We start from the raw sequence: 23,984 nt of genomic DNA on the forward strand, positions 1-23,984 counted from the left end.
ATTGATAAGCTGAGTCTAAATTTCTACGGAAATATAAAAGAACCAGGATAGCCACTAAAGCTTTGGTGTGGGAAAGGGTTGGAGGACTCACTCTGTTACTGAGCCACCAGGGAAGATCAGATTCACTCTACACCTTATTATTCTACACTTTAAGAAAAGATAAAGTGGGTTTTATCAAAGTTACAAACTTTCAATTTTAAAAAGACACCTTTGGGAATTCCTGGTGGTCCACTGATCAGGACTCTATGCTTACACTGCTTAAGGATTAGGTTCAATCCCTGATCAGAAAATTAAGACCCCACAAGCTGCACAGCAGGGGAAAAAGAAAAAGAAACCATTAAGAAAATGAAAAGATAAGCCAGACTGGGAAAATATATTTGCAAATCATATACTTGATAATGCTCAGAATAAAAAATGCTTACAAATCAGTAAGAAGACCTACAATCTCTTATAATAACTATAAATGAAGTATAACTCCAAAGAAAGGCAATGCCAACAAATGCTCAAATTACCGCACAATTGCATTCATCTCACATGCTAGCAAGGTAATACTCAAAATTCTCCAAGCTAGGCTTCAATAATACATGAACCATGAACTTCCAGATGTTCAAGCTGGTTTTAGAAAAGGCAGAGGAATGAGAAATCAAATTGCCAGCATCCGCCGGATCATCGAAAAAGCAAGATAGTTCCAGAAAAACATCTACTTCTGCTTTACTGACTATGCTGAAGACTTTGACTGTGTGGATCACAATAAACTGTGGAAAACTGTGAAAGAGATGGGAATAGCAGATCACCTGACCTGCCTCTTGAGAAATCTGTATGCAGGTCAGAAAGCAACAGTTAGAACTGGACATGGAACAACAGACTGGTTCCAAGTAGGAAAAGGAGTACTTCAAGGCTGTATATTGTCACCCTGCTTATTTAACTTATATCCAGAGTACAACATGAGAAAAGTGGGCTGGATGAAGCACAAGCTGGAATCAAGATTGTGAGGAGAAATATCAATAACCTCAGATATGCAGATGACACCATCCTTATGGCAGAAAGCAAAGAAGAACTAAAGAGCCTCTTGATGAAAGTGAAAGAGGAGAGTGAAAAAGTTGGCTTAAAGCTCAACATTCAAAAACTAAGATCCTGGCATCTAGTCCCATCACTTCATGGAAAATAGATGAGGAAACAGTAGAAACAGTGGCTGACTTTATTTTTGGGGGCTCCAAAATCACTGCAGATAGTGACTGCAGCCATGAAATTAAGATGATTACTCCTTGGAAGAAAAGTTATGACCAACCTAGACAGCATGTTAAAAAGCAGACAACAAAGGTCCATCTAGTCAAAGCTATGATTCTTCCCACAGTCATGTATGGATGTGAGAGTTGGACTATAAACAAAGCTGAGCACAGAAGCATTGATGCTTTTGAACTGTGTTGTTGGAGAAGACTCTTAAGAGTCCCTTGGATTGCAAGGAGATCCAACCGATCCATCCTAAAGGAGATCAGTCCTGAGTGTTCGTTCATTGGAAAGACTGATGTTGAAGCTGAAACTCCAATACTTTGGCCACCTGATGGGAAGAACTGACTCATCTGAAAAGACCCTGATGGTGGGAAAGATTGAAGGTGGGAGGAGAAGGGGACGACAGAGTATGAGATGGTTGGATGGCATCACCGACTCAATGGACATGAGTTTGGAAAAACTCTGGGTGTTGGTGATGGACAGGGAGGCCTGGTGTGCTGCAGTCCATGGGGTTGCAGAGTTGGACACAACTGAGTGACTGAACTGAACCGAACCCTTAAAAATCATGAATCACTATGTTGTACATCTGAAATTTATATAATATTGTAAGTCAACTATATCTCAATTTAAAAAGTTTTCAAAATGGATTAAAGATCTAAATGTAAGACCAGAAACTATAAAACTCCTAGAGGAGAACATAGGCAAAACACTCTCTGACATAAATCACAGCAAGATCCTCTATGACCCACCTCCCAGAATACTGGAAATAAAAGCAAAAATAAACAAATGGGACCTAATGAAATTTGAAAGCTTTTGCACAACAAAGGAAACTATAAGCAAGGTGAAAAGACAGCCTTCAGAATGGGAGAAAATAATAGCAAACAAAGCAACAAAGGATTAATCTCAAAAATATACAAGTAACTCCTGCAGCTCAATTCCAGAAAAATAAATGACCCAATCAAAAAATGGGCCAAAGAACTAAACAGACATTTCTCCAAAGAAGACATACAGATGGCTATTTGCATTTCTCTGATAATGGGTGATGTTGAGCATCTTTTCTAACAAACACATGAAAAGATGCTCAACATCACCCATTATCAGAGAAATGCAAATCAAAACCTCAATGAGGTACCATTACACGCCAGTCAGGATGGCTGCTATCCAAAAGTCTATAAGCAATAAATGCTGGAGAGGGTGTGGAGAAAAGGGAACCCTCTTACACTGTTGGTGGGAATGCAAACTAGTACAGCTACTAAGGAGAACAGTGTGGAGATTCCTTAAAAAACTGGAAATAGAACTGCCATATGACCCAGCAATCCCACTCCTGGGCATACACACTGAGGAAACCAGATCTGAAAGAGACACGTGCACCCCAATGTTCATCACAGCACTGTTTATAATAGCCAGGACATGGAAGTAACCTAGAAGACCATCAGCAGACGAATGGATGAGGAAGCTGTGGTACATATACACTGTGGAGTATTACTCAGCCATTAAAAACAATTCATTTGAATCAGTTCTAAGGAGATGGATGAAACTAGAGCCCATTATACAGAGTGAAGTAAGCCAGAAAGATAAACACCAATACAGTATACTAATGCATATATATGGAATTTAAAAAGATGGTAACGATAACCCTATATGTAAAACAGAAAAAGAGACACAGATGTACAGAACAGACTTTTGGACTCTGTGGGAGAAGGTGAGGGTGGGATGTTCTGAGAAAATAGCATTGAAACAAGTATACTATCAAGGGTGAAACAGATCACCAGCCCAGGTTGGATGCATGAGACAAGTGCTCAGGGCTGGTGCACTGGGAAGACCCAGAGGGATGGGATGGGGAGGGAGGTGGGAGGGGGGATCGGGATGGTGAACACATGTAAATTCATGGCTGATTCATGTCAATGTTTGGCAAAAACCACTACAATATTGTAAAGTAATTAGCCTCCAACTAAAAAAAATTTGCAGGGTGTGGGGGAAAAGACCTATAACACAATTTGTAAAAATGAAAAAAGAATTTAAACAGACATTTCACCTAATAAGATACAAATGGCTAATAATCACATGAAGAAATAGGAACATCGCTGACTACCAAGGAAATACAATCAAAACCACATTAAGGAAGTACAAATCAAAACCATAATGAAATATCATTATACACCCAGTAAACAGGTGTGTATTATCTATAAAATATAGGTTAAAAATAGCTATACTTATAAAAATAGCTATAATGAAAATGATACCATACCAAGTGTCAGCAAGGATAAGAAGCATTTGAAACCAGCACTTTATTGCTGGTGGGATTATAAAATGGTCAGCCACTTTGGAAAACAGTTTGGCACAGTAATTTCTTGGAAAGTTAAACAATTCTTCTCCTAGGTACGTCCCCAAGAGAAACAAAAACATATGTCTACACAAAGACTTGTAGGCAAATGTTAATAATTAATAACTCTTCATAATAGCCACAACTGGAACTAATCCAAATGAATCCAAATGAACCTGGTAAATGGAAGATGAAACGTGATATAACCTGTGATACTATAATATAATAAGAAATAAATATTTTTGTCTTCATCCCTAACTCCAGCTAGCGCTCCTAAAACCTTCATAAGTCCCTAAGCAATGAAGATGTTAGGAGCATCTCATTGTTCTAATATTTGGTATTTGACTCCAGTTCCTAATAGAGATTGCAAATGCCCTGAAATTTCCTGGGTGATAGGAACATCTTTAGTTCTAATGAACAATTTGGTGGACTCCTGGAGAGCTTCAGGAAGGGGGCTTTAAACTCACCAAAAAGATCAACCCATGATTAGAGGCTTGGAATGTTCAGCCTCACTCCCATCTGTTGGGTAAGGGAAAGGGGAGGAATTAGAGGTAAGGGTTAATACTTGAACACATTTATGTGATAAAACCTTAAAAAAAATTCTATAAAGTATGGGGTTCAGAGAGCTTTCAGGTTAGTGAATGCACCGGTGTGCTGGAAGGGTAGTACACCTCAACTTCATGGAGATGGAAGCTCCTGCACTGGGGACCCTTCCAGATCTTACCCTATACATCCCTTCACCTGGCTGTTCATCTGTATTCTTTATAACATCCTCTACTGTGTATATAAACCAATAAATGTGGTTTCCCTTACTTCTGTGAGCATTATAGCAAGTTACTGAACCTGAGAAGGAGGGTTGTAGAAACCACCCATTTGTAGTCAAGATGGACTGAGGGTGGATAACTTGGGAACCTGCTCCTCGTGGACTGTGTCTGAAGCGGGAGCAGTCTTGAGGGATTGAGCCCCTAACCTGTGGGATCTAACACTAACTCCAAGAAGGTAGTGTCATGATTGAACTGGACTGTAGGGACACTCTGCTGGTATCAGAGAATTGGTCAATGTGGGAGAAACATCCACACTTCTGGTCACACAAGTATTATGAGTAGCAGAGTGTAAAAGAAACACGCTGCGACTTTTTATAACCTTAACGCTACTCAGCAGTAAAAGGCGGCAAGCTACTGATACATTCAAAAACACTAATGAACCTCAAAAACAGCATTAAGAAGCCAGACACAAAACCATACTGGATTAATCTGTTTATTAGAAATCTCTAGAAAAGGCAAAACTGAAGACAGAGAAAGTAGGTATGTTGCCCGGGACTGAAAGAAGGGACTGACTGTAGGCAGGTAACTAGGTATACCTTTAGGGGAAAGGAAGGTGTTTTAAAATAGGATTGTGGTGATGGTTGCACAACTGTATACATTTACTAAAAACAGGGAATTCCCTGGCAATCCAGTGGTTAGGACTCTGCACTTTCACTGCCGAGGACCTGGGTTCAATCAATCCCTGGTCAGGGAACTAAGATCCTGCAAGCTGCACAGCACGGCCAAAATTAAAATTTAAAAAATTTTACTAAAAGTAATAAAACTGTACATTTATAATAGATGAATTTTATAGTATTTAAATTACACCTCAATAAAACTGCCTTGAAAGGGTCTAGACGTTACAGCACTGTCAAACCACTATAAAAGAGTTTCTAAACATTCTCCATTTTAAAGTATTTCTTTAATTCACAGACCACAGTTTGAGAAGCACTGATCTTATTGACTTCTGCTAGGTGTTGGGCTAAAAGGCTTGGAGCAATCAATAGTTGTAATTAAAATGCACCTTAACTTAAGCCATACAAGTTTAACTCCACTAAATATTTCATTAAGAAATTCACAAATGTTACTGATACAGAAAAATATGGAACCATGGTCTACTGTGGAATAAAAACATAACTCATTACAAAATGACACTTAATAAATGAGTTGTCTCTAGAGAACAAAAACTACCATAGCATCTATCTTTTTAATTTATTATAACTAAATTGATAAAGTCAGTATAATTATTAGAATACTATAATTAAAAGATGCTTGCTCCTGGGAAGAAAAGTTATGATCAACCTAAACAGCACATTAAAAAGCAGAGACATTACTTAGCCAACAAAGGTCCATCTAGTCAAAGCTATGGTTTTTCCAGCAGTCATATATGGATGTGAGAGTTGGACTATAGAGAAAGCTGAGCAAAGAAGAATTGGTGCTTTTGAACTGTGGTGTTGGAGAAGACTCTTGAGAGTCTCTTGGACAGCAAGGAGATCCAACCAGTTCATCCTAGAGGAAATCAGTCCTGAATATTCACTGGAAGGGCTGATGCTGAAGCTGAAACTCCAATACTTTGGCCACCTCATGCAAAGTACTGACTCATTTGAAAAGACCCTGATGCTGGGAAAGATTGAAGACAGGAGGAGAAAGGGATGACAGAGGATGAGAAGGTTGGATGGCATCACCAACTCGATGGACATGAGTTTGAGTAAACTCCGGGAGTTGGTGATGGACAGGGAGGCCTGGTGTGCTGCAGTGCATGGGGTCACAAAGAATTGGATATAATTGAGTGACACTGAGCTGAAATGAACTGAAAACCCAAAACAATGTAATTTTAAATATATAAATGAATTAAATGAGATAGAATTTTATATGTATTTTGTATTTTTTTGGTTCAAATATCTGAACATATATATATAGTTATATATATATATATAAAACCAATACATATATAGGTTATATATAAGTATATATTTGTTTCAGAGAAAGTCAAAATGACATAAAAGCTTTCTTTTGTTTCAACTAAGTGTATATGCAGGCTATGTTTAGTCGAAATTTGTTAGCACTTAATGCCTATGATGTGATCTAAAATCTACATTTACTGTATAGTAACTGGACACCAATTATAGAAAGCATTGATACTTTTTTATATCTGTGGGACAACATAGAGATGAAATAAACAAAGACTCTAGATTTTAAAAGGCCAAAGCAATCTGCTAAAGATTACTTTTGGGGGGAAAAATTAAATGCTAAACTTTTTAGATGAAATTTTTAAAACTTTTCAGATGATAAATCTCACTCCCTGGAAGAGTTCAGCTTCTTTAGTAATCTAACCATTCTTTAGAGCTCAGATATTCCTTTTTTTTTTTTTAAATATGGAATGCTTCACGAATTTGCGTGTCATCCTTGCACAGGGGCCATGCTAATCTTCTCTGTATCGTTGCAATTTTAGTATATGTGCTACCGAAGTGAGCTCAGATATTCTTTACACAGGTTTGCTATACAGTGAAACTAAAGCTTTCAAAACCACACGCAGCTCTGGTATATTGTTTTCTTATAGTGAGGTTTTTGATTTGCCAAGTCAAAATTAAGAAGTTTAAAAGCATTTCTTTCAATTTAAATGTCCATCAACAGACGAACTGATAAAGATGTGATACACACCCACCCACCACCACCGGACTACCACTCAGACATAAAAAAGAAAGAAATTTGCAGCAGCAAGGATAGATTTGGACCTTGAGATTATCATATTAAGTAAAAAGAGAAAAACAAATATCATATGATACCATTTATATGTGGAATCTAAAAAAAAAAAAAATACAAATGAACTTATTTATAAAACAGAAACAGACTCATATACCTAGCAAACAAAACTTAACGGTTACCAAAGGGGACAATGGTGGGGAGGGATAAATTAGGAGTTTGGGATTAACATATACCCAATAGTATATCTAAAATAGGTAAACAAGGCCTAATTAGCACAGGGAACTATATTCAATATCTTATAATAACTTATAATGGAAAAGAACAGTGCATATGTGTATACATACATATCTGAATCACTTTGCTGAATACCTGAAACTAATGTATCACTGTACACTAACTATGCTTCAATTAAAAAAAAAAATTAAGCATTCCCTTCATATTTAACATATGAGACCTGGATGTATAGCTTTGTTTTGAATTAAAGAACAACTTTAAATTGAAAATTAAACTAAATGAGGGGAAAAAAATCTAGGATAGCTACGGTCATTCTTTTAACAAATACATTCCAGTTATATGTGACAGTTTTAAGTGCTATTTGTCCCTTTACATTTTCGCAGGTCTTCTTGGAAAGCTGAAAAATTGTAGTCTCTGTTGGCCTTTTCTCTGTATAACTATTTTTGCTATTTCTTGACTCTTTGCAACTTATACTTTACACAAAAAGCTAGAGTTACAACCCCAGAAGGAAAGCTAAAGATCAGTGACTAGAAGCATTTACTCGTTTCATTTCCTGTCTCCAAAGAAACATCAACTCACATGATATAGAATATTCTGAAGTAAGTTATATCCTACCTCTATAACATATGTTCACCCTCCAAAAAGTGCACTTTCAATATGCATTTGGATTTCCTGAAATTATATTACGATTTAATAAGTTTATAAGAGTAGAAAAGCAATTGCTACATGAATTCCCAAACTAGTAACACAAAAAGCTATAATCTAATATCCAGCTAGTTAAAGGGACAATAGATAATATTGTGAATGTTCCAAACTCTTCTAAAATTAACTGCGGTCATGACTAAAAGATAAGTTATAACTATCAGTAGTAGTACACTAGGTGAGCAAAAGTATAACACCACTCAAAACACATTAAGAGAACGTTTTTTAAAACTATGTACAGATAGAAATGGTGATCATGACTCTATAACTATGCTTTTAACAATTCATGCCCAGGTGGAATCTTACCCTTCTGGTTTTGTTTCCTAGACATTTCAGGTTTCTTTAATCTCAAAAAATGCAGAAGAGAAGTATTATTTTGCCTTGTCTTGGTTCTGACTGTAGTTATCTTTGATTTAAAAGGAGTTGACCGAAGGCTGTAGTTGGAGGTGATAAATATAAAATCCTGGTTATTTGAAATCCTGTTCACTAGCCGTCAATCTCCTTTTCTTCTCTCATATCAAATTTGTGTCAAGAAATATCATTGCAGACATTCATGTCTCTTTTTCCAGGGAGATTCTAGGGGGAAAACAAACATACACACATATTCACTATGACAGTAACAGCTGTACAAAATTTTTAACAGATATCCACATGCTTTATTTTACATTTTTTCTAAATGAAACTAGTTATTAAAAGAAAACTAGGATTTCCCTGTTGGTACAGTGGGTAACAGTCTGCTTGCCAAAGCAGGTACATGGGTTCAATCCCTGGTCCAGGAAGATTCCATGTGCCGCAGAGCAACTAAAGCCCATGAGCTACAACTACTGAGCCCGCATGCCGCAACTACTGAAGCCCGTGCTCCTAGAGCCTGTGATCCGCAACAAGAGAAGCCACCACAACAAGAAGCCCGTGCACCTCAACAAAGAACAACCCCCGCTCTCCACAACTAGAGAAAGCCTGCATGTAGCAAGAAGACCCAGCGCAACCAAAAATAAACAAATTATTTAAAAGAGAGAGAAAAAACAGGGTATTTACTTGTTAAAAAAAAAAACTACTCTAGAAAGAATACAGTTGTAAGAAGCAATATTTTAATTAATACAACATTGTAAATCCACTATAATTTGATTTTTAAAAGTTTCTCAAAAAAGAAATCACTGTAAACCTTCTTTAAAAAAAAGCAATAATTTGCTCCTTAAGAAATTTTAATCTTATAATCAAACTATTTTCTCAGTTCAGAAAGCATGTTTTCTTATTCTTGTGTCTATCTCAAAAATCTTATCTCCATCTCTACTTCACAAACCGAAACAGTTACTTCTTATCACTCCCTAAGATCTCTCTTACCACCTGCTCTTCTTATATAAATCAAGGGTCTTTTCTCTTCCTCTATAATTTCCTTTATCTAACCTCTCCTCAGGTTTCCCAGCTCAAATATAGCTGCAAGACATTTGGGGGGAGGGTGAGAGGGAAAAGGAGAGAAAAAAGGGAATTTAATTTAATAAGGAAAACTGAAACATCAGAATTTGGATTAGTCAATACTACAGAAAGCTTTTATAAATTGCAAAGATACAAATGCCTTTTTCCTCCCTTATTACTAAACATTTAATAAATACATGTCCACAATTTCTGGGTAAAGAAAGCATGAGGAGGATCATAGTACTCTTGTACCTAGATACCTGATAGAAAAAAAAAAAAAAACTTTACAAAATGTAACCCAAGAAGGAAATAAGAGTAAACTTATACGAAATATTTTTTCAGTGTGGAGAAGAATAAAAGGGATAAGTCATGAGTAAGTAAAAAAAAAAATCCATCAAGAGTAAAAGCCTGTTCTGAGTCGCTCTGCTGTGTACCTGAAACTATCACAACATTGTTAACTGGCCATACTCCAATATAAAATGAAGTTTTAAAAAAAGGATACATGTAAAATAAGGACTTCAGAGTAACAACAGCCTCTTAGGGAATTCCCTGACAGTCCAGTGGTAGCACTCTGAGCTTTCATTGCCACATGCCCGGGTTCAATCCTTGATCAGGGAACTGAGATCCAGCAATGTGCAATCAATAAAAATGACACAGCAACTATCAAATCTCCAGTAACAAAAGAGAAAGACAATGAGAGAAAATAAATTACCATGTAGCAGATAGCAGATGAAGAACTAAACCTGGAAAATAATATAACCCCCCAAATCAAAGATTTTCCATTGAATACTTATTTGAATACTTTAAATAAGAATTTAGAGTAAATAAAATAAGAGCTAGGAAATAAATAAAAGAATGAATAAGGATAAATAGAATGAAAAGAAAGATGACTGCAAAGCTAAGAAAATTTGAAAAAACAAAATACCACAATTACAGATTCAATAAGGTAACAAACAGAACAGATTCAAATGAAAATAGAATGAATGGGATGGAGAAAGGCTTTCAGAATAATAATAATAATAATAATAATAAAAACATAAAAGAAGTTAAAGCAATTAGAAGATAATACTAGAAGATAAAAATGACCCAATCTAAGGATAATTAGAATCAATATAATAGACTCCAAAAACAGAGGACTCAATAAAGGGAACAGAAAAAACATTCACAGATGAAATACAGGAAAATTCCTTTGAAATAAGGGATCAGTATCGTTCCCTCACCACTACCTTTTACATACACCAGAACTGGCCCACTTCTTACCATCTCCACTTGCAACCACCTTTGTCCAAGACACAATCATTTCTCACCTGCATTGCTATAATCAAGACCATAATAGTCTCCTAACTGGCATCCTGAGTCTGCTATTCTGCCACTCAGGCTTCTGTTTCACATAGCTGTTTTAAAATTATAAGACATTATGTCCCAACTATGCCATTCAAAGCCCTCCAGCAGCTCCTCATTTCATTCAAAGTAAAAGCCAGAGCCCTCAGAGTGGCCTAAAGGTCTTATCTGCTCTAACACCCTGTCCGCATGCACCCTTTCTTTCTCTGACCTCACATCCCGCTACCCTTCCTCTCAGGTATTTGTAGGGAGAACAAACGGAATGTAGAAAGAGTAAACATAACGCCATGATAGGAGGCAGAAGCAGGAAGACCAGGCCCTCACCCTGGCAACTAAGGCGACTATCAGGTCACCAAGACACAACCAGTCAGAGACTATCAGGCCACCCAGATACAGCCAATCAGAACTTGTTACGGAAAGATCCCGCGCGCGCGAATGTCTGACCAATGAAAAGACCCCCGCGAACATGTAACCAATCCGCTTCGCTAAATGACCCCTGCTTATGTTTGAAATTGGATGTTCTATAAATATGGGTAGAAAACCGGGCTCGGGGCTCTCAGCCTGTGCGCCACTGCGTTGGACACAGCGGGGGCCCTAGCTCGAGCTAGCAATAAACTCCCTTCTTGCGTTTTGCATTGTCTCTTGGTAGCTTTCTCTCTTCCCGCTCGGGGATTCGGACATCGGGCATAACATTTGGGGGCTCGTCCGGGATCCCTTGGCGAGGAGAGAAACCTCCCGAGACAGAAGGAAGAATCCGAACGGTACCGGTACCCAGTCAGGTCAGGGAAATCCAGTGTAAAACCGGGGCCTGCTAGGAGAGCAGGGAGGTAACTGGTACAGGGAAATCCAGTGTAAAACCGGGGCCTGCTAGGAGAGCAGGGGGGTAGCTGGTGCAGGGAACGTTCCTGCCGGTGTGAGACCAAGGCCAGCGAAAACGCTGGAAGGCGACCGGCTCTGCGGAGAAAGGGGTCTTTCGTCCCCTGATCCCGCGGCAGTTGACCAGTGGACACTGTTTGGTAAGTTGAGTCTGTTACGGGGGAGCGCACCCCCCAGAGACCTAGCACTTGGTTGTCGGCCGACAATTGTCTGTCCGTGTGTTTGTCTGCGCCGTTCCGTGTTTGTGTGAGTGCCGGCATTGTCTCGCTTCTTGTCTTCTTTTGGTGTGTCATTTGCTATTTCGTTTTGTCTGATCTGATCTCAATTTCCTAATCTCTTTGGGAGCTTCAGTGAACGGGCGAACAATTGTGAGGGCAATTGATGAGTCCTGGCCAGGGCTACACTCTGGTGGACTCTGAAGGCCCAACAAAAGTGAGCCTAAGTAACTAGAGCCCGACCGGGTGAAGCTCCCCCTTAATATCTCAAACTGAGAACGTGGCCTAAAATTCTTGGTGTGGGCACGGGTCAGGCACTTAAGAGCCGCTAGGGCGCCTGCCACTTGAAGACTCCCGTGAAAGGATAAGGGGGTCACGGAACGGGCCAGAAACCCCTAGGGTGCCCGCCCCCAGCAAGAAAACTTCCGTGCAACGACGCAGGCACATAAACAGTTCCAAAAGCATACCATAAGCCCAACCTCTTGGCCGCCACCACTCCTGATAGGATTTTTGGTGGTTGTTCTCATTGACTTCTCTCTCTCCCTTTCTTCCATACCACTTGTTCCTTAACTATGGGTCAGGGAGAATCTACTCCACTCTCTCTCATGACTGATCATTTTCCGGATGTGAGAGCCAGGGCTCATAACTTGTCTCTGTCAGTCAAGAAAAGTAAATTAACAACTTTTTGTTCTGCAGAATGGCCTACCCTCCAGGTCGGATGGACCCCGGAGGGTACGTTTCAGCCCTCCATAATACAGGCGGTGAAAGAAAAGATAATGGCGCCAGACCCCTGGGGCCATCCAGACCAGGTCCCTTATATCGTGGTCTGGCAAGATCTGGTAGAAAACCCACCTAACTGGTTAAAACCTTTCGTCCACAGAACTTCTAATCCACAGGTCCTGGTGATGGAACTCACTTCGGAAGAAACTAAGAAGAAAGAGAGCTCAAAACCGGTCTTTCAGGATGCCTCTTGCCCAAACCTAATAGACTTGGAAACAGAAGCAAGACCCCCCCCTTATGTACCCCCCTTAGAACCCCCGGGTGGAGGGGAAGGATCAGGAAGGGCGGCAAGGGGCGACCACGAGGGAGGACCAGCACTGGGGACCCGGGGAAGGACTAGGGGAGATAGGAGTATGCAAGACCCTGGGGACCCAGAGTTACCGTCATCCACCGTTCAGGCACTCCCCGTCCGGGTGGGACCAGCTAACCCGGGCGGAGAACGGACCTATCAGTACTGGCCCTTCTCCACGAGTGACCTATACAATTGGAAAACACAAAACCCCCCCTTCTCGGAGAAGCCCCAAGGCCTCATTGACCTCTTAGACTCTATTCTGTTTACTCATAACCCCACCTGGGACGATTGCCAACAGTTGTTACAGGTACTCTTCACCACGGAGGAACGGGAGCGAATCCTGGCAGAGGCACGAAAACGAGTCCCCGGTGTCGACGGGAGACCTACTACTCAGCCTCATCTCGTGGACGAGGGGTTTCCCTTGCTGCGACCTAACTGGGATTTTGAGCAGGCGGAAGGTAGGGAGCGTCTCCGAGTGTACCGCCAGACTCTGATGGCTGGCCTGAGGGCTGCAGCAAGGAAGCCAACCAATTTGGCAAAGGTAAATCTGGTGAGGCAAGAGCCCACTGAAAGTCCGGCAGCCTTCTTAGAGAGGCTAATGGAAGCTTTTAGACAATACACACCCATAAACCCCCAGGCTGACGAATCGCGCGCCGCCGTGATACTAGCATTTGTAAACCAGGCAGCTCCAGACATCAGAAAGAAATTGCAGAAAATAGAGGGGCTAGGAGAGCAGACAATACAGGACTTATTGAAAGCAGCTGAGAAAGTGTTCAATAACAGAGAGACTGCAGAGGAAAGGGAAGAACGGATTAGACGGGAGGAGAGAGAACTAGCAGAAAGGATCAGGAAAGAAGATAGGGAATATAGGACGAGGGAGAACCAGAAGAACCAGAAGGAGCTAGCCAAGATTCTTTTTACGGGGATGAGAACTGGATCAGGAGCGAGGGAGCTTCGGGGCCGACAAGCGGGAAAGAAAGAGAAGCTAGAAAGACAGACCTTAAAGAAAGATCAATGTGCATACTGCAAGGAACTGGGGCACTGGAAAAACGAGTGCTCTAAGAGAGACTCAAGGAAAGGAATGGCCCAGAGGGAGAAAGTCCCCCCCGAAAATCGGTTGCTAAAAAGATCTTAGAGGAAATAGTGCCTAGGTACGGGCTGCCAGTGACTATGGGCTCTGATAACGGACCTGCCTTTGTGAGCCAGATTGTACAAGGGCTGGCCCGAGCTCTGGGGACGAAATGGAAGTTACATTGCGAATATAATCCCCAGAGCTCAGGACAAGTTGAGAGAATGAATCGGACCCTAAAAGAAACACTGACAAAATTGGCAATAGAGACTGGCGGGGACTGGGTGACCCTCCTTCCCTTCGCACTCTTCCGGGCGCGTAACACCCCATATAAGCTGAACCTTACCCCCTTTGAAATTTTGTATGGAAGACCCCCTCCTGTGTATCCTATTTTTGAAGGAAAGTGCCTGCCACCCCCTGCTCTGGGACAATTCCGGCAAACAATAATGGCATTAAGCAAGGTGCATAACCGTGTTTGGAAGTTGATCCGGGAGGTATACGAGGACCAAAATGAGAAGGCACTCCCCACACATAATATTAGCCCGGGTGATTGGGTTTGGGTAAAACGACACCAATCTAGAGTATTAGAACCTAGATGGAAAGGTCCTTATGTTGTTCTCCTAACCACCCCTACCGCTGTTAAGGTTGACGGGATTGGACCCTGGGTTCACTGCAACCACGTGCGGCAGGCCACGCCAGAGGAACGAAATAAGGCACAGACAGAATGGAAGGCGAATGCTCATCCGTCGGATCCTTTGAAACTGAAGCTCACCCGCCGGGGAGCCTCCTAGTCCTCTTGCTGATGGCAGCCATCGTCAATCCAGGGATGACTTCTCATGGCCACATGGACGATCCCCATCATCCTGTCAATATGACTTGGGTGGTCTACAATCCAGAGACCGGAAAACTGATCAACTCAAGCTCGAATGTGGCCCCTCGGGGAACATGGTGGCCCTATTTTGACTTTCGACTTATGCGTCCTGGTAGCTGACAGCAATGGCTTTGGTCCCCACCAGCTAAGTGACTTCTTTGCCCATGGCACTTTTGGCTTGTTCACTCATGGATGGAATAAGGTACCTGTGTACGTTTGCCCAGGGGATGGTAGAGATCGGAGCCAAATTAATAAATGTGGGGGAGTTGACTCTTTTTATTGCGCCGCCTGGGGATGTGAAACCACCGGGACCGTAGACTGGCTCCGAGGGGATTCTAATAGGGACCTTATTAGCGTAAAGTCAGATCCCAACCACCGTAACTGGCAGACAATGCCCAAACCAGGACAGTGTTTCCCATTACAGATTGAGTTCACAGATGAAGGAAAAAGATTTACCAGATGGGATTTTGGCCGTGTCTGGGGCCTCCGTCTTTACAAGAACGGATATGACACTGGAGTCCGGTTTGAGCTTAAATTAAAACTAGGACCACTCTATTTGGCCCCCAAAGTAGCTCTGGGACCAAACCAGGTGATAGCTCCAAAACCTCCGTCCTCGCGCAGGCCCAGCCCAGAGGCCAGAAGGACCTCAGAGCCTGGCCCCTCTAAACCTGGTTCGCAGGGAACACCCACAACTGTTAGTCCGCTCCCCCCAGATCCTCTATGGGCTTTAGTAAATGCAGCCTTTGCAACTTTAAATAATACTGACCCTAATGCAACCCAATCCTGCTGGCTGTGCTATAATCCTCGCCCCCCTTACTATGAGGCCATAGGCCTCAACGTCTCCTATGACTTATCTTCAGGCCAGAACCCACCCCAATGTCGATGGGAGGAACGTAAGGTTGGTCTCACGATGAAGGAGGTATGGGGACAAGGACTTTGCCTAGGCACAGTACCACGGGACAAGACTTCCCTGTGTGCTCAGACCTGAAGGTAATCTAAGCCTTCAAGGAAAGGACTGGATTGTGCCAGGGGTCGGGGGATGGTGGATTTGTTCACACACGGGGTTGACCCCATGTTTGAATGTGAAGGTTTTTAACCAGAGTCAAGAATTTTGTGTCCTGGTTGCTATAATGCCAAAGATTTTATACCATTCTGAAGAGGTTATGTACTCACATTGGGACCCGAGGAGTACGTAGAAAAAAGAGAGAGCCACTTAGTGCAATCACCATGGCTGCTTTATTCAGCCTCGGGTTGACAGGAGCAGGAACAGGAATAGCTTCACTGTCTCTACAAACCAAGGAGCTGTCCTCTCTCCGAGCAGCCATAGACGAGGACCTGACTCGCATAGAAGAATCAATCAGCCACCTAGAAAAGTCTCTAACCTCCTTGTCTGAAGTAGTATTGCAAAATAGGAGGGGATTAGACTTAGTTTTTCTTCAGCAAGGTGGGGTCTGCGCAGCTCTTGGAGAAGAATGCTGTTTCTATGCGGACCATACAGGTGTGGTGAGGGATTCAATGGCGAAAGTGAGAGAGGGACTAGCGCAACGCAAAAGGGAACGGGAAGCCCAACGGGGATGGTGGGAATGGTTTGGATCCTGGTCACCCTGGCTAACCACTCTGGTCTCAACCCTCCTGGGCCCACTTTTACTGTTAATACTAATACTTACAATTGGGCCTTGTATTTTAAATAGACTGATCACCTTTATCAGGACACAGCTAAATACTATCCAGATTATGGTGCTAAGGCAACAATACCGGCCGATAGGTCGAAATAAAGAAGAGGAAGATTCCTCCCCATAATCAAAAGACAGGGGGGAATGTAGGGAGAACAAACGGAATGTAGAAAGAGTAAACATAACGCCATGATAGGAGGCAGAAGCAGGAAGACCAGGCCCTCACCCTGGCAACTAAGGCGACTATCAGGTCACCAAGACACAACCAGTCAGAGACTATCAGGCCACCCAGATACAGCCAATCAGAACTTGTTACGGAAAGATCCCGCGCGCGCGAATGTCTGACCAATGAAAAGACCCCCGCGAACATGTAACCAATCCGCTTCGCTAAATGACCCCTGCTTATGTTTGAAATTGGATGTTCTATAAATATGGGTAGAAAACCGGGCTCGGGGCTCTCAGCCTGTGCGCCACTGCGTTGGACACAGCGGGGGCCCTAGCTCGAGCTAGCAATAAACTCCCTTCTTGCGTTTTGCATTGTCTCTTGGTAGCTTTCTCTCTTCCCGCTCGGGGATTCGGACATCGGGCATAACAGTATTCTATACCAGCCACACTGGCCTCTTTATTGTCCATTTTATAACTTAGATATGTTCTCACCTTAAGGCCCTTAAGGTGTTGCCTCTGCCAGCAATGTTCTTCCCCTGGATAGCTACATGGAATACTTCCTCACTTCCTTTAAGCTTTTTCTCACATGTTACTTTCTCTGCAGTTATTCATTAAGAAACTGCTGAACCTTGGGGTGAGCACAGAGGGAGTCTGTGGCATTACTGTCTAAAGCTACTCCCATCCCCAGAGGTCAGTGGGGAAGGTGGGTCTACCAAAGTGGTAAAAACCAGCAGTTTTACCGACAAAGAAGGCTGACTTTACTTAAAGCAAAGCACAGAAAAAGCCCATGCCTATCCTATCTGCATTGTCAATAAGAGTTTGCATTCTTGGGGACAAACAGAAAAGCAAGACCAAAGGTTCCAATAGCCTGCGGTTGTTGTCATAGTTAGCGCAAACAATGGACCAGCAAACTAGTCAGAAATTAAAAAAGGAAATCTGGAGAAGAAACTATAAGGGACCTTGATAAATGTCTACACATTCACACTGAAGAGGGTCCACCAGGAGCCTGCCTTTTACACAGGCAAAAAAGACACAAAAGGGCCCGGTGGAAGGTAAAAATTAGGGCAGACTTTGAAATGGTCTGAACTTTAAAGGAGCTTCCTCAAACAGATAAAGATCAGTAGAGAGTAGAAGTCTTACCAGGTATTTAGCACAACACCTAGCACAATATCTAGCACAATCTTTGACCAATCATTAACTGACCACTAAGCAATGCAGATGCAGGTGTCACTCCAGGAAGCCAAACATAAAAATTAAAACAGAAATTAAAATAACAAAAAACTGAGCAGATATCAGCACACACCACAGAGAAAAATTCCAGATTTAGCTCAGGAGAGTTACTTTAAAAACAATAATAATTAATTACAATAATTAAAAACAATAATAACAACAACCCTCAAAAGGGAAAAAAATCAGAATCCAACACTGCTACAATATATTATGTAAAATGTCCACAGTTTCATCAAAAATTTGTAAGATGTAAAAATGCAAGAAAGTGTGACCCAAACTGAGAAGGGAAAAAAGACCCCATGTGATCGAAAACACCCCTGAGTAGGCCCAATGCCAGCTTAGCAAACACAGACTTCAAAGTGCTTTAAAAGACTAAGGAAAATTATAAGAACAATGCCTTAAACAAATAGAAAATCTCAACAACAAAAAATAATTATAAAAAAGACCAAACAAAACCCCAGAGTTGAACACTGAAGCAGAATAAAAAATAAACCTGAGGAAAGAGTAACAGAAATTATCTAATCTGAAGAGAGAAAAGAATAAAGACAAACATAGCCTTAAAGACCTGTGGCACAATGTCAAATGTACCAACATACATGAATTAGGAGTTCCAGAAGTGGAAAGGTTATAGAAACAGTGACCAAAAACTATACAAACTGACTTTTACAACTAACCTACACTTTAAGAAGCTAAATGAACCATGACAACAGAAACACAGAAAACTATACCTAGACATATAGCAAAATTGATGAAAGCCCAAAACAGAAAATCTTGGGAGTATAATATTACAGGGACACAAAGATACAACTAGTGGCTAACTTCTCATCAGAAACAAGGGAGACCAGAAGGCAATGAAATAACGTATTCAAAATGCTGAAATAAAGTACTGTCAAGTAAGAATTCTGTATCCAGAGATGACTAATGAACACATGAAAAGATGCTCAACACTGCTTATTATTAAAGAAATGAAAATCAAAACTACAATGAGGTATCACCTGACACTGGTCAGAATGGCCATCATCAAAAAATCCACAAACAATAAATGCTGGAGAGGGTAAGGAGAAAAGGGAACCCTCTTGCATTGTTGGTGGGAATACAAATTGATAACAGCCACTATGGAGGACAGTGTGGAGATCCCTTAAAAAACTAGGAATAAAACTACCATATGACCCAACAATCCCACTACTGGACATATACTGTGAGGAAACCATAACTGACAAAGACACATGCACCCCACTGTGCATTACAGCACTATTTACAATAGTTAGGACATGAAAGCAACCTAGATGTCCACTGACAGATGAATGGATAAAGAAGTTGTGGTACACATATACAATGGAATATTACTCAGCCATAAAAAGGAACAAATATGACTCCGTTCTAATAAGGTGGATGAACCTAGAACCTATTATACACAGTGAAGTGAGTCACAAAGAGAAAGATAAATATTGTATTCTACTGCATATATATGGAATCTAGAAGGATGGTACTGATGAACCTATTTGCAGGGCAGCAGTGGAGACAAACATGGAGAAAAGACTTGTTGACACAGAGGGGGAAGGGCAGGGTGGGACAAATGGTGAGAACAGCACTGAAAGATATACACTGCCATATGTAATTTAGATAGCTAGTGAAATTTACTGTATGACGCAGGGAGCTCAAATCAGTGCCCTGTGATAATCTAGAAGGGCAAGATGGGGAGGAAGGTGGGAGGGAGGCTCAGGAGGGAGGGGATATACTTATACCTATGGCTGATTCATGTTCATATATTGCAGAAGCCAACACAATACTGGAAAGTAATCATCCTCCAATTAAAAATAAATTAAAAAAAAAAGAATATTGTATCCAGATAGCTAAATTGTCTTTCAAAAACAAAGGTGGGGGTTCCCTGGTGGCTTAGTAGTAAAGAATCCGCCTGCCAATGCAGGAGACATGGGTTCAATCCCTGATCCGGGAAGATTCTACATGCCACAGAGTAACTAAACCCATGTGTCACAACTATTGAGCCTATGCTCTAGAGCCCGGGAACCGCAACTCCTGAGCGCAGGCTGCAGCTACAGCAGGCTGCATATCCTAGAGCTCATGCTCCACAACAAGACAAGTCACACAATGAGAAGCCTGTGCACCACAACTAGAGAGTAGCCCTGCTTGCCTAACCAGAGGAAAGTCTGTGTAGCAATGAAAACCCAGCACAGCCAAACATAAAAATAAAATTATTTTATAAAATGAACATGAAATAGAGACATCCCCAATAAATTAAAAGAATCCATTGACACCAGATGGTAACTTGAATCTACACAAAGAAATGAAAAGTACTGGGAAAAGGAAATATATGAGTAAACATAAAAGAATGCATTCCAAAAATTTTATTCTCTTGGGACTTCCCTGGTGGTCCAGTAGTTAGGACCCTGCACTTCCAATGTAGGGGATGTGAATTTGACCCCTGTTTGGGAAACTAAGATTCCACATGCTATATATATATATATATATATATATATGTATTATGTATATATTCTCTAAAATTATTTAAAAGATTGTATAAAACAGCAATAACAACACTATTGTTATGTTTATAACAAATATAATATATATGACAATTACTGTACAAACGAGGGAGTAAGAAATGCTATCTTACAGAATTAAACTAGCATTAATCTAAAGTAGACTGTGATAAATTAAAATGCACTTTGGAATGTCTAGAGCAAGCACTAAGAAAATAACTCACCACCTGGAAGCCTTTGTATTTTAAATTATTTGCTTCTTTTAAACTGACCACATTAGCTATTTCCACCTTGCTTAGTATACGACCAACTCAGTCTTCACTAAACAAAATATACAACATTAGGTATTTCTTACTGAAAAACAGTGTTGAGTTTCTACTGAGGTTTTCTCCAGTTATTGTGATAGGGGTAACTATTCTTCTTATTTTATGGAGAAGAAATACAAACCGATAAGGGTTATAATATCCAGAATGGTGTTTCAAAAGTTTGGAGATATAAAAGGGAAGCTGATTTAAAATTTAAAAAAGTAAAAGAAAATAACTCAAAGACAGCAAAACAAAATAATTAAAATCATACACTTAAAAAAAAAATCTATGAGCTTTTTAAAATCCTAAAAGATGATACTATGATTAAAAAGAATGCATTTGAATCAGTTCTAATGAGGTGGATGAAACTGGAGCCTATTATACACAGTGAAGTAAGTCAGAAAGAAAACAACCAATACAGTATATTAACGCATATATATGAAATTTAGAAAGATCGTAATGATGACCCTATTTGTGAGACAGCAAAAGAGACACAGATGTAAAGAACAGCCTTTTGGACTCTGTGGGAGTAGGCAAGGGTGGGATGATTTGAGAGAATAGCACTGAAACATGTATATTACCATATGTGAAACAGTTTGCCAGTCCAGGTTCGATGCTGGAGACAGGGCACTCAGGGCCGGTGCCAAGGGACGACCCTGAGGGCTGGGATGGGGAGGGAGCTGAGAGGGGGGTTCAGGATAGGGAACACAGGTACACCTGTGGCTGATTCATGTCAATGTGTGGCAAAAACCACTACAATATTATAAAGCAATTAGCCTCCAATTAAAATAAACAAATTAATTTTTTTAAAAAGATGATGCTGGGAGGGGGGACCGGGATGGGGAATACATGTAAATCCATGGCTAATTCATTTCAATGTATGACAAAAACCACTGCAATGATGTAAAGTAATTAGCCTCCAACTAATAAAAATAAATGAAAAAAAAAAAAAAGATGATGCTGTGAAAGTGCTGCACTCAATATGCCAGAAAACTTGGAAAACTCAGAGTGGCCACAGGACTGGAAAAGGTCAGTTTTCATTCCAAGCCCAAAAAAAGACAATGTCAAAGAATGTTCAAACTACCGCACAATTGTACTCATCTCACACACTAGCAAAGTAATGCTCAAAATTCACCAAGCCAGGCTTCAACAATACGTGAACCATGAACTTCCAGATGTTCAAGGTGGATTTAGAAAAGGCAGAGGAACCAGAGATCAAACTACCAACATCTGTTGGATCATCGAAAAAGCAAGAGAGTTCCAGAAAAACATCTACTGCTTTATTGATTATGCCAAAGCCTTTGACTGTGTGGATCAAAACAAACTAGGAAATTCTTACAGAGATGGGAATACCAGACCACCTGACCTGCCTCCTGAGAAATCTGTATGCAGGCCAAGAAGCAACAGTTAGAACTGGACATGGAATAACAGACTGGTTCCCAATTGGGAAAGGAGTACATCAAGGCTGTATATTGTCACCCTGCTTATTTAACTTCTATGAAGAATACATCATGAGAAATGCTGGGCTGGATGAAGCACAAGCTAAAATCAAGACTGCTGGGAGAAATATCAATAACCTCAGATATACAGATGACACCACCCTTATGGCAGAAAGCAAAGAAGAACTATAAGAGCCTCTTGATGAAAGTGAAAGAGGAGAGTGAAAAAGTTGGCTTTAAACTCAACATTCAGAAAACTAAGATCATGACATCTGGTCCCATCACTTCATGGCAAATTGATGGGGAAAGAGTGGAAACAGTGACAGAACTTTATTTTGGAGGGCTCCAAAATCACTGCAGATAGTGACTGCAGCCATGAAATTAAAAGATGCTTGCTCCTTGGAAGAAAAGTTATGACCAACCTAGACAGCATGTTAAAAAGCAGAGACATTACTTTGCCAACAAAGGTCCATCTAGTCAAAGCTATGGTTTTTCCAGTAGTCATGTATGGATGTGAGAGTTGGACTATAAAGAAAGCTGAGCACCAAAGAACTGATGGTTTTGAACTGTGGTGTTGGAGAAGACTCCTGAGAGTCCCTTGGACAGCAAGGAGATCCAACCAGTCTATCCTAAAGGAAATCAGTTCTGAACATTCATTGGAAGGACTGATGCTGAAGCTGAAACTCCCAATACTTTGGCCACCTGATGCAGAGCCAACTCATTGGGAAAGACCCTGATGCTGGGAAAGATTGAAGGCAGGGGGAGAAGGGGTCAACAGAGGATGAGATGGTTGGATAGCACCACCGACTCAATGGACATGAGTCTGAGTAAACTCCAGGAGTTGGTGATGCACAGGGAGGTCTGGCATGCTGCAGTCCATGGGGTCGTAAAGAGTCAGATACAACTAAGCAACTGAACTGAACTAAACACAAAATAAGGTAATAAAGGAGGAACAATTGAACCAAAAGATATAATACAAAAAACAAGTACCAAAATGGCAGAGATAAACCTAGCTATATAAAAATTATACTAAATATGATTATGAAGGCAGAAGAACCAGAGCAAATTGCCAACATCCACTGGTTCATAGATAAAGCAATAGAATTCCAGAAAAACATCTACTACTGCTTCACTGACTATGTTAAAGCTTTCAGTTGTGTGGATAACATCAAACTATGGAAAATTCTTCAAGAGATAGGAATACCAGACCATGTTACCTGCCTCCTGAGAAATCTGTATGCAGGTCAAAAACAACAGTTAGAACCAGACATGGAACAACAGAATGGTTCAAAATTGGGAAAGAGTACACCAAGGCTGTATATTGTCACTGTGCTTATTTAACTTCTACGCAGAGTATATCATGTGAAATAGAGAGCTGGATGAAGCACAAGCTGGAATCAAGACTGCTGGAAAAAATAGCAATAACCTCAGATATGCAGATGACACCACCCTATGGCAGAAAGTGAAGAAGAACTAAAGAGCTTCTTGATGAAAGTGAAAGAGGAGAGTGAATAAGTTGAAAACTCAATTTTCAAAAAAATAAGATCAAAGCACCTGGTCCCATCACTTCATAGCAAATAGATGGGGCAACAATGGAAACAGTGAGAGACTTTATTTTCGTCAACTCCAAAATCCCTGTGGATGGTGACTGCAGCCATGAAATTAAAAGATGCTTGCTCCCTGGAAGAAAAGCTATGACTAACCTAGACAGCATATTAAAAAGCAGAGACATTACTTTACCGACAAAGGCCCGTCTAGTCAAAGCTATGGTTTTCCCAGTAGTCATGTAGGGATGTGAGAGTTGGACTATAAAGAA

The 23,984-nt window shown here is 40.9% G+C and overlaps 2 protein-coding genes and 1 non-coding gene across 6 annotated transcripts in view; 1 reads left to right on the forward strand and 2 right to left on the reverse strand.

Annotated features, from left to right (window-relative positions):
- Window positions 1-23,984, reverse strand: part of SPATS2 (spermatogenesis associated serine rich 2) — a 159,771-nt gene that overhangs the window by 70,959 nt on the left and 64,828 nt on the right. For 2 of the 4 annotated variants that reach the window (XM_070454478.1, XM_070454479.1), the window contains exon 2: window positions 8,305-8,574. The exons of 1 other annotated variant lie outside the window; for it this stretch is intronic. In XM_070454478.1, the coding sequence (XP_070310579.1) occupies window positions 8,305-8,329 (25 nt within the window). In that variant the 5' untranslated portion in view covers window positions 8,330-8,574. Of the gene's footprint in view, window positions 1-8,304; window positions 8,575-10,963; window positions 11,772-23,984 lie in introns of those variants that run through there. One more of the 4 variants, XM_070454480.1, reaches the window with a different exon arrangement.
- Window positions 6,726-6,832, reverse strand: LOC139030995 (U6 spliceosomal RNA). Its single transcript, XR_011483425.1, has one exon. It is a non-coding gene; the product is annotated as a U6 spliceosomal RNA (small nuclear RNA).
- LOC139030941 (uncharacterized) lies at window positions 11,675-14,050 on the forward strand. The gene is made up of 2 exons (XM_070454886.1): window positions 11,675-11,768; window positions 12,740-14,050. The coding sequence occupies exon 2, from the start codon at window positions 12,749-12,751 to the stop codon at window positions 14,048-14,050; it is 1,302 nt and encodes a 433-aa protein (XP_070310987.1). The 5' UTR covers window positions 11,675-11,768; window positions 12,740-12,748.

This window comes from Odocoileus virginianus, chromosome 24, assembly GCF_023699985.2.
Source record: "Odocoileus virginianus isolate 20LAN1187 ecotype Illinois chromosome 24, Ovbor_1.2, whole genome shotgun sequence".
Lineage (NCBI taxonomy): Eukaryota > Metazoa > Chordata > Mammalia > Artiodactyla > Cervidae > Odocoileus > Odocoileus virginianus.